The sequence below is a fragment of the Phyllostomus hastatus genome, unplaced genomic scaffold, assembly GCF_019186645.2.
Source record: "Phyllostomus hastatus isolate PE091 unplaced genomic scaffold, TTU_PhHast_1.1 phas_scaffold_93, whole genome shotgun sequence".
In the NCBI taxonomy this organism is placed as follows: domain Eukaryota; kingdom Metazoa; phylum Chordata; class Mammalia; order Chiroptera; family Phyllostomidae; genus Phyllostomus; species Phyllostomus hastatus.
The window spans coordinates 41584375-41596314 of record NW_025334042.1 but is presented as its reverse complement, the minus strand read 5'-3'; the positions used below and the strand labels follow the sequence as shown (position 1 = coordinate 41596314).

Sequence of the window (11940 nt, the reverse complement as noted above, 5' to 3'; positions counted from 1 at the left end):
GCAATAATAGGAAAGTCCAGAAGGGAGTCAGTTGACTTCTGAAAAATATTCGAAGTAATCTGAGAAGGTTCAAAGTGCTTGTTTCTAATGCAATATTTCTTTTAGAGCAATAAGATTCTCAAGGTTATATATTTACCAATCAGTTATATAATTTTTTCCTTATGATGTATGATTTCTAAATGAACTATAAAGGACTAATCTTTTAATTCCAAAAGGATCTTAGCTGTATAAGTTAATGTATCTGTTATAATCGCTCTTGTTAGCATAGCATGCAAAGAAAAACAGAGATTTTCAACATCACACCTGCTACAATCTATGTGTTTATGGGCAAGAAATTTAACCTCTTAAAGCGTAGGATATAAGCAAAATTTGTATATTATAAAGTAACTAGATTATTATGAAGACATTTCAAAAATTAAATTCATACATTTCTATTAAATAAATCATGAACTTTCATAAATTTATTAAGCTTTATAAAATATGAAATACATGAATATCTATATATTTCATTCTAAAGAAATATATAAAGATAAACAGGCCTATAGAATAGTAGTGTAATAAAATTATATAAGCAATGTTTATTTGTAAGGCAAACTGTATAGTAATCAGCCAATAGATTGTATGGAGTGTTATTTTATGTAATAAAGAAAAGGTTAAGTATGAAGAAGAGTATACAAAATATAAACAACCAAAAAAGAAAACTAGATGTTGGAAAACACAGTTATGGCTTGTGTTCAATCATTTTATATCTTTAAAAGATTTTTTTAATGGCAAACAAAGGTTAAATTCAATTATTAAATGAATGTTTGAAACTCTCTGATATAATAAGAACCCAGGATCACATATCTACTAAACAGATTTCCTTCTCTTTCCAAATACATTATTGATCAGCTTGGCCATTGATTTAGATCCACTGGATCTTCTCTTCTCTTTGAGTTTGAAGTTTGTCAGGATGTCCTTGAGAACTCTGATAAACATCATTTCTACCTCCAGAGACTGCTCTGCTGCAGACAGCTCACAGAACTGGCAGCGGTTATCCAACGCCAGCTTTTGCCCTTCTTCCCAGCCAACCTCTCGCACATGACAGAGATCTTGCTTGTTACCGACCAAAAGCACTGCTGATTCCATAGCTCTGAAACACAGATACACAATTCTTTGACAAGATTGAATTATCAATGCCTTTTTTTAATTAAGTAGGTTAATGTCAAAAAGAATTATGGGCCAAAACAGAAAAAAATATTGTGTGTGTGTGTGTTATTTATAGTATATGTGTGTGATACACATCTCAATTTATATAAAAAACTATTTTAGAAAGAGTATAGTAAGTGACACAGGAGCAACAAGTCTCTTAATGTGCAAACTCTGAAGTGATACCAACCTATTTTTGAATTATGGCTCTGTTTACTAAAAATGTATGGCTGCTACTTTTCCAACTTTCAATTCTCTGATACATAAAAACTGGTAATATAGTCATTGTCACACAGAATTCTCATAGAGATTAAATGAAATGGTGTAGGTAAAAATACCAGACACAGTGTCAGGCCATGAAAGATGCTTCTAAATATTGTTTTTCATTTCATTATCAATGGAAAGAGCATATTTACACAATGGAATACTACTTGGCCATAAAAAGAAGAAAACTTTACTATTTGTGACAGGATAGGTGGATCTTAAGGACATTATTCTAAGTGAAATAAGCCAGTCAGAGAAATATAAATACCATATGATTTCACTCATGTGTGGAATCTAATGAACTAAGCAATATAGTGACAGACTCATAGAGCAAAACAATAGCTATCGGGGAGGAATGTGAGGGGTGGATGGATCAAGCAAAAAGGAAAAAGGACTCATGGACATGGACAACAGAGTTGTAATTGCAGGGAAAAGAGTGATGTAAAGGGACTAAATGGTAAAGGAAAAAATACAAAATAAAAGGAGAGAAAAAAGGGAAGGACTAACTCTATTAAATAGTAACTATGATTGAACAATTTAGATGTATAACAAGGTATAATGCCATTTAATACTCATTGATTTTTATTTTTAGTTAATATCCATTATCACATACTCAAGATAAAATCTCACAATCTCATGACCTTGTAGGATCTTTTTTGTTTATTTAAGAACTATGTTAAGGTAATATCTTTGTCAAATTCAATGTAGTTTCACTGGTTACAACAAAATATTCTTAAAACAGACTTTTGTTTGAAGAATACAGTAATATTATTAGTCCTTCAGTGGTATGAAACTCTGCCAAGATATCTACTATGGGAGAAAATTGAACAAGGGAAGCCACCAACTCTATCTAAAGAGATATTGTCCCCAGATTCCACTTAAAGTTGTTTTCATCCACGCGACACTGTGAGCCATGAGGAAAAAAGTACAGTATGTGTTGGACTTTTGGGGATATTAATAGTATATTTTTCCACATAGTTCAGAAAACTATTGTAAATAATGGGTAATGATAAAATATATCAAAAGATGAGTCACAAATATTAGATGCAACTTTAATTAAACAATGCCATATTTTGCTTTTCTAGTCTCTTCAGATTGAGAATTGAAAGTACTCTAAAAATTATTAGTCAGGACATTAAAAAGATTGACAGGAAATGTCAAAAAACTTTATTATTATTTTTACATGTTTTTGGTATGCTTGAGTGATTTCTTTGATTTGGAAGAACATCAAACAAATATCCTCACTATTGCTTACCTATGTCCTGGTGCTTAAATATGACGTTTAATGTTGGAAACAATGGAGTTTAAAAAAAAATAGTTTTACAGGAAATCAGAGCTGAGAGGTACCTTAGCAAAATCTCATCCTTTTCTCCTACCATGCTTCTGACAGTTTTATAATCAGAAAAATTAGGTCTTAAAGATTAAAGACCAATCAAATACAAACAAGAATTTACATCAACTGACTCCAGGGAAATACTGTTTATCAATTATTATCTGATGGTTCTTGATAGTGGGGCTTTTAAAATAAATATAAAAAGTACATATACAAATTTTCAGTGATTATATTGTGTTTTAAGGGCAAATTTGCTTAAGAGCACACAGAATCCCTTACATCAGCATTATGAACAAAATATTTTAAATGGGAAAGGTTACAAAACAAAAAAATTTAAATGGGAAATGTATGTGTTTCAACTTATATTTAACTTATATTTACTAATGCAAGAATGGTTTAAGGAACAGTTATGTCTTTCTTTATAGCTCCTTGTGCCAAGGCCATTAATAATGGGGAATCGCTAATGGGCTATTTACTTTAGGAGGTGAAATGAAGAAAAATGTATTCTCATACATAGAATTTGCATTGGTTTGATTATTCTGTCTATTTTACTTTGATAGATTGAACAACTAAATGACTAGGAATTGGATGCCAAATGTAATAAATCTGGATTTATTTAGTATCCTTAACATTTTTGTGGGAATGAAAAGGGAAGGGTGGAAAGCCAACTATCTTGTGTACAGAGGACCATTATTTTGCAAGTGAGTGTCATGTTAACAATAGGAACTGTCTTGTAAAATCGCCATTTACTCAGGGCAAGTAACTGTTTATGTCAGCCAGGATATAAAGTATTCTCATCTTCTTCCTTTTACTACATGTATAACTCCTGTGGAATGGAAGGTGAATTGTTCAGGGCTGTTAAATTTTGTAATTGGAAGGCTGTATTAAACTCTTCCTAATGATGCTTACAGCTATACGATGATTTACTAAAAAGAAAGGAGAAAGAGATGAAAGATATCTCACCTTTTACAATGACTAGTCTGTGGCTCCCGAATTCTGTAGATCAGTGCTTTTGCAAAAGCAAACGAAGACCTGTCACTGATGTCATACACAATAACAAACCCATCTGCCCAATGCAGCTCGCTTGTGAGGGAAAATCTGGCTTTCTGCGGCTGAAAATGAACCAAGCACATTGAAAGGGTGGAAGCTGACACCTGTATTACACACTTTAGAGTGAATTAATGAAGACCCATTTCACTGAGAAAAGAAGTAAATAAGTCAAAAACTGGTATTTTCTGAAATGTAGTTTCCTTATTTCTTCATCACTCTCTTTAATTAAAAGTGATTAAAAGTTTAAAGTATAAAGGTGAACTATAACAAAGTTGTAGCTATCTCATTTTGCAATACTTTGCTAAGAAAATATCTGCATGTTTTTGAAAAATTGATAAGCTATAATCATTTTCTTTGAATTAATATCCACATATTTGTTTTGAAAAGAGATAATATTTTCTACCTATATTAGTAGGTAGAATATCTGTTGATTCTTGGTGCTAGACTGAAATCAGTAAAAAAATTGTAGGGTAGATAAGAAGATTTAAGATATATTTCCATACCTAAAAGAATCCATCCCAGAGAGTTGTTTTGAAATCTTGAACAACTATATATAGTCCTAATTGTACTTCTTTTGTATTTGAATGAACAAAGAAATTTATACTCAAAACTACCTTATGCTCTACTCTACTGTGAGCTACAAAGGAAATCATGAAAATATAAAGTGAATAATAAGTCATTAAACTATTAGCTTCTAAAAGCTACATCATGACCTGATAGAAATATATTATGAATTCAGCCAATTATTTCTATTTTAAAGATATTTATAATATGACAGTTTTGTCATAACTTTACAGAGAAGTTAGATAATGGAATTTATAGCACTAAAAATAATCTTAATTTTTTTTTAAGATTTTATTTATTTATTTTTTAGACAGGCAGGAAGGGAGACAGAAAGAGAGGGAAACATCAATGTGTGGTTGCCTCTCATGTGCCCCCTTCTAGGGACCTGGCCCAAAACCAGGCATGTGCCCTGACTAGGAATCAAACCAGTGACCCTTTGCTTTGCATGCCAGCACTCAATCCACTGATCCACACTAGCCAGGGCTAAAATTTTAATAATTATTATTGAGAAGAAAATTCAGTATGAAGACTGGCAACTTTACACTGACCCTTATCCAATCTTCTTCAAATCATGATTGAAAAATAAAAGGGTATTTTGTTTCACTTACTTGAGAACAAGGGTCATATATTTCTAGATTCAGTTGCTTCCCTTCCAAACACAAATGCTTATTATAGATGGATTCTGCAAAATACACATATGTTTATTGTTAGTATGGATATACTGCAGAATAAAAATATTGCACCTATATCTGGATCACAATTTTGCAAATTCAAGTGGTTATACTTTAGTGGAGTTGTCATTTATTGCTAGTGGTCAAAAAACATACCTGTTTATTTACTCATATATATTCTTCACAAGTGAAATTCACTACATCTATTCAGCCACATGTTTTTGTGCTTATGGACTTAACTTCCATTCTATTACTATGGATGAATTACCTATGTTTCTAAGGACAATTTACTATGAACTAGTTAGCATCTCCTCTGACCTAGTGAAAAACATGTCTCCACCAATTCTGCATCTTTCTTATGCATCATAAACTCTTCATCTTTACTGTATTATTGCTAACAGCTGAATTCTAATAACGATCCTTTGGATCCTTCAATCTCTTTCATTAAAATTTAAAATATGTTTCCAGACATTTAAACTTTAAAATGTTTTCAGAGAATGCCTTCTAAACTTGATTTAAGTTTACTACTGTGAACCACAAAATTTCCCTCCATATATTTTAAAATATCCACTTCTAAAACTCAAAAACTGCCATCAGAGTCACCACCTGTCTAGAATTTTATTATTTCTCCTTCTAGTCATTATTTATGAGATGGAGTCATTTTTTGCTAGTATGTCCTCATACAGTGGCCACCTTTTGCTAATTTGATTGTTTTTCAATATGTCTCTAAGTTTCATATTCTTAACCAGAAATGTGTATACTTATTTGTTTACATAACTATACCCTATAAAGATTAAGGCAATATTTTTTTTCATTGTTGCTGCCATTGTTTGGGAGGTGTTGTTTTATTCATGTTTTGTAGTTCTGGAACATTTTCTCATGTCTGACTGCTTGCTAGCTTGTGTGTTATGTTGACCTTTTGACAAGGATTGCTGACCTGAGAAATAAAACAATGAGAATTTTTATATACTTCTTCTTTCTGTAATCAGTTTCAGGCACTTGTCTTAAAATGTTCACGGTGTCATATAGACTGAAATACCACGTTGGATACATGTCGAAAACAACATAATGCAATACTTTCTAAAGTTACTTTCTGAAGAACTCTGATAACTTTATCACATAAATGAATGCCAAATATTTTTGTTTATGTTTATTTCTCATGGAAAAACACATTTACAACCATAATTTCATTTTACTCTAAATAAGTGTTATTGAACAAAGTAATTATTTCCCTTTCCTCAGTTCTCATATTACTTATAAATCTATCATTTTTAAACAAAGAACCCGAAGCATTTTCCCATACCTTTGATCATATAAGATATTAATACAATTATATTGATTAATTGCTGAGCCAAAATATACTCAAACCTCTAGTAACATTCCCCATTTTTATTAATTCCCCACTGTGGTATTTCCCATATGTCATACTAATTCTGATCAAAATAACAGATACTTATATTAGAGTTAGTGAAATGCTCTTCAAATTATCTCAAGGTTCCCTGGAACATGTTTTAGAATTTCTCTGAAACTTACATAAGCAACCTATATAATTATATATGATCTTTAATCAAGACATAATTTTCCTATCCCTGGCTGGCATAGCTCAGTGAATTGAGCACGGGCTGGGAACCAAAGTGTCCCAGGTTCGATTCCCAGCCAGGGTACATGCCTGGGTTGCAGGCCAGAACCCCCAGCAACCTCACATTGATGTTTCTCTCTCTCTCTCTCTCTCCCTCTCTTCCCTCTCTAAAAATAAATTTAAAAATTAAAAAAAAAGACATAATTTTCCTGTTATTTTCACACAGTTTTACAATAAAAAAGCTTTATTTTATAATTACTTGTGCTCTTACAATTAATTTTACCTTATCTTTCAACAAGCACTTATCTAATTTCAAAATCATTTCACAGCTTACAAAAATATTCACACTTACATGCTCTACAATATCGTGGGGTGGGGCAGGAAGAGATCTCAGTCTTAATGTTTTTCTACCTTTAAACTGAAACCAAGTGACTTGCTAATCCATCTCAGGTCACATCAAATTGGATGAATTTTATCATAAAATAGTATTCAGTTCAATTCCTTATTTTGGCATTTCTAACCAAGATCTGTGAACAAATAAGTTGCTTTAAAAAAGCAAAAATGAAGGATCTCATTAAAATTCTTTTCTGATCTTAATTGTGGCTTAATTATAATCTCAGTTTAAGGTGAAAAAAGTCTATAAATTAGTGACTTACCAAAATTAGAAGCATATTCTCCAATGAACCGCTTGGTAAGAAACCTTACTGTAAGGGCTGCAAGATAAACAAGCTGGATTTACAGTCCTCTCTGTTTTAGGATACGGATAACCTAGTTATGTGCATAGGGTTTTATCTTCAGGTCAAAAATTACCAAGCATCAGGAAAATCTTAAAGCTTTACCAAATTTGGTCTCAATAATAGTAGCAAGATTTCCAACACAGAACTGTAAAGGTTAAGAGGCTAGAAAAAAAGTGACCTTAGAATGGGGTCCACTCAAATCACTGTGTAATTAATTCACAGATGCAAATATGAGGCAATTTACCTTTTGTAACAGAGGCATACTTCTCATTAAATCTGAGGTGCAGGAACTATAGCATTTCTTTTTTTCTTTATCAAATTAAGTATGGTTTCAAGATGCTACATGCTTCTAATGACAAGGACAATATCAAGCAATTCAGTTACTGAAGAACAGAGGGACTTCAAAATCTAGAAAATAGAGAAAGGACCTCTAGTGTTGGATTATTTTATTACAGCTCCTGAGGTGGCCAGTTACTAGTCTTTGGGCTCAGGGGGCTTCTATGGGTGGTATCCTCATTACCATCATAAAGTGACCTTAATGTGAGCAAAAACAAAACAAAAAATGATGAAATGGCCTCTCAAGCCAGGGCACATGTTGAGTTCCCAGGCATCTACAGAGCAATGTGTTTTCTCCTCTGAAATGTGACATTTAAAAAATAACCCACAGGTCTCCACACACCTCTCTGAACCCTCAGTCTCAGCAGGATTCTTTCGAGACTGTTGTTTGGTGATGGGTGGGTTTGGGGACAGGTGTGTTGGAGTCAGAAATGGGTGGGATAGTGATGGAGGGATTTCCTGTTATTCCTATGATTTTTAAACGTCAGTAGAACAAAATACAAATTAATACTTTAAACAGTTATCTTCCTCAAGCTGTCCATAAACTCTTCAAATATACAGTTAATTACATCACTTGCTTAGAAAATAAAATCTGCAAATGAAAAACAATATACAAGTATATAGTTATACCAAGTTTTACATACAAGCCAATATATTTCTCACTCTCTCTGCACTCTACACCATGCCAGAGGAAACAACACCACTCACCGGATTTGCCTGTTCCTGGACCACCCAAGACAGCAAGCTTCACATCATTCATGTTGTTTTTCTGTTTCTTTTTGGTCAGGTCCACGTTCTGGAGCAATACTGACTTGAGCCAAGTATGAAATTTTTAAAATCCTTCTTACAAAGTAATGCTGCTCTCATTTCTCCAAGGCCAACTCCACCCCACATTGCTACCATCCAATAATAACATTAAAAATGTTGTAGCTTTGAACATATGCCACCAAAGAACTTTGGAGCTACTATTTAGATACAAAGGCTTATTAAGCTAATAGTTAAGAATTTAACAGAAGTTTAGCTCTCCATCTGCTATTTTGTGTACCTTGAGTCTACTTTCTCCTAAGATCTAAAAAAAATGATCTCACTTCATTAAGAAAGTTTTTGGAGGATGACTGAACATCCCTTTAATTTACTTTGATTGAATCAGTTTTTATTTTTCTATTAATACCTGAGCCTATATATTCTTACATTTCTTCTGCGAAAGATGAGAGGGGATATGTTAATTCAGTCATGAAAAGAAACGAGGAAAGGAAGAGGACGGCTACCTCTATGTATTAGTGTAGGGTTGACAGGGACGCACGTGAGCACCCACTCCCTGTCTTTGGGCCTCGGCTCTCCAGCAGAAATACGAGCAGTGCAGTTCCACCATTTCAATGTCCTTCTCAACAAGAAGCTTCTCCCCTCTCTTGTTTTTCCTTTTAATTTTATGCCAATAGACAGCAGTAAAATTTCCAGGAGAAAATGAAACAATCAGCTTCATGTTGTTTAAAGAGCAATGAATGGAAACCTGCCATGCTTCTTTATACAGTACTTTGTACTTAGGAGAAGGAAATTAAAAAGAAAGAAAATTTTAAAAGGGAGTTGTGATATAATTCACTCCTGCTAGGAGAAAAGAGGTAGATGTAATATGCAAAGTAATGATTCTTTCATACTTTTTTTCATCAAATTTTCCTTCTACACTAAGTCCCTACATTACTGTATTACTTTTCCCCACTTTTTATATATTTATACATTTGACAGTTGAGAAAACATATACAACAAAAAATAAAAGAATTCAACTTTTGTGTACTAAATTTTGAGGCCTAGGTGAAGAAGTTTTATTTCATTTCCAGGCCGGGTTGATCACAGGGTAACATGTTTCTTACAAATTCTTTTATTTAATACTGGAAAGGACAGGAAAGGACAAATCAAAGAATGTGTTTGAATGACCCACAGACAAGGACAACAGTATAGGGATGGACTGTGGGAGCAGGAGGTGGGCTGGGTGGAAGAGAGCACAAGGGGGGGGAATGGGACAACTATAATAGAATAACAATGTTGAAAATGTATTTATTTAACAAGCATTGATGAATTTCACTCCTTATTAAAGCTATCTTGTGTTTATGAGGTCAACAATTAAATAGTAAATTTTCTGCCTTGATGGAGTCAAGAGAAAAATGGAAACAACCAGAATTATAATAAATATGATCATTGCTAACAGAGGGCTGTAAGAGCTGGGAAAAGAAAAGCAGTGGCTAGCAAAGTCTTCCAAAAGGATGATAAGCTTGAAACATGAGCATGACCCAGTAAGAGAGGAAAGTGAAAATGACTGAGGACTAGGGAGAGTGTCTACTCCAAAAGAAGAATTCTGTAAAGAAAACAAAGCAAGAGAGAGTATGACGATTTGTGGGATCAATAAGTTAAGAATAAAAACAACTTAAAATTTTCCTTTTATTACAAACTATAAATGTTTTGTAAATAAGCTATGCTTTCTCTTTAATCCATGCAACTATATTAAAAGTAACAAGAATGATTTTTAAGGAACTTTACCAGACGATTTATCAAACTATGGACTTGAGAGTTTTTCCTCTATTTAGCATAATTACATCCTTACCTTCTTAAGAAACTTCTGATTGAAGCTTCTAGAAATTTAGTATACCTACCGACAGGAAGGAAAACCTCAACTTCACAACACGCATGCTTAGAAAATAATAAACAAATGGTCGTTATCGAGACATGTGCTGTGTTTCACCACATCCTCTTCTTCCCTGCTCCCGTTGGGTTCCAAAGGTCAATCCTATAAGAAAGAAGTCTGGGGTTGGAATACAGGGAAGTTATAAACCTGAGCAGAGAGAATATAATTATGCACTTACTTTTCTAAGAAACAAAAGAGTCGATATATTTTTTCTGCCCCTGGTAAAGGGAGCTAAATTATTAATATTCTGATAGATATATTATTATACCACCTACAATTTTCTTATAGTTCCCTACAGAAACATCTGTTCACAACCAAAACAAAATTATTTTTATTACTTTATTCATTTTATTGAATGAACGGAAATTTATTATGTTTACTATGGGATTGGCACTATTCTCAGTGCTAGACACACATCAGTGAACGGGCAGACAGTACTGACAGATGATGGTCATAGGGAATGATCATTAAACATTAAAAGTAAGAAACTAATTACTTATCAGATATTCAGTTCTATTTCTCTGAGGTCAGGTTAACCAGCCCTTCTCAGCTAATTCTATTTCCCTATAATTTTGCCAACAAAATGTTCAGATTCAGAAGGGTGGAGTGACCCTAACAAATCCCCCAAGGAGAAAACTATCTCTGTTCCATAATGCTCTTCTAGGACCTTGAAAAGATAAATACTAAATACTCCCCAACCCAGTTCCTTCATCTTTCATAATCTTAACAAGATATAAATGGTGTACACCATCTTATGTAATAGTGTAAGATGTGTATATGATTACTAAGCATTTTAAAAAACGTTGTTGACATCATTAACATAATTGACCTATGACAATTACACTTTTATAATTCTAAATTTCATAGAACAAGCTTTGAAAGATAATCTTTCATTTGGGTATCATATACTAAAGAAATGTTTTATTCGATATGTAATATTAGTAAATGACTAAATTACATGGGCCTTTTTTGGCAAAAGAAAAATGATGAATAGCTCTCCAATTTTCTAAGGTTTTCAGAGCAAGTGTGTGACTACATAATTGAATGGCTCTGAAAATTTTTCTCAGCATGTATACTTATAATTACAATTGGCTTTTCAAGGTAATGATTAAGTATTTATTTTACTCTTTGAAATTACTTTTGAGGTCCTTATTGTTTCGTAAGATTTTGTTTTCCACTATGTTTATAATAATTGAAATGTGATAGCTAATAGTAATTATAATCAAATATTCACCCCTTTTATCTTCTCTAAAAAATTATGTCAGTTTTTTGTGTAGATACTAGTTATTTTCTTTGAAGCTACTTTAGATTTTTTCAAAGATTCTTTAGCTCTTTCTTAATCACCTGAAGTTGGTTAGTAGAAAAAAAGTGACTGTGGCCTTCAAAAACAGTCATTCTTCCATGCTGTCCCAAAAGGTAAGATTACCTTTGTTATAGCAGAGTAGTATTCCACTATGTAAATGCACCACAGCATTTTTACCCACTCATCTACTGATGGGCATTTGGGCTGTTTCAGATCTCAGCTGTTGTAAATAATGATG

The 11940-nt window shown here is 32.9% G+C and overlaps 1 protein-coding gene across 4 annotated transcripts; it reads right to left on the bottom strand.

The window, feature by feature from the left end:
* Positions 1-542: 542 nt before the first annotated feature.
* On the bottom strand, positions 543-10456 carry RERGL (RERG like). Of its 4 annotated transcripts, none has more exons than XM_045829782.1 (6): positions 10368-10456; positions 8431-8533; positions 7306-7362; positions 5008-5081; positions 3749-3897; positions 543-1132 (listed from the first exon to the last, which is right to left on the bottom strand). In XM_045829782.1, the coding sequence occupies exons 1-6, from the start codon at positions 10401-10403 to the stop codon at positions 850-852; spliced, it is 702 nt and encodes a 233-aa protein (XP_045685738.1). In that variant the 5' UTR covers positions 10404-10456; the 3' UTR covers positions 543-849. The 4 variants fall into 4 exon arrangements, with proteins under 4 accessions (XP_045685738.1, XP_045685740.1, XP_045685741.1 ...); XM_045829784.1 differs by having other exon boundaries at positions 10319-10430; XM_045829785.1 differs by lacking the exon at positions 10368-10456 and adding an exon at positions 8991-9113.
* Positions 10457-11940: the final 1484 nt, after the last annotated feature.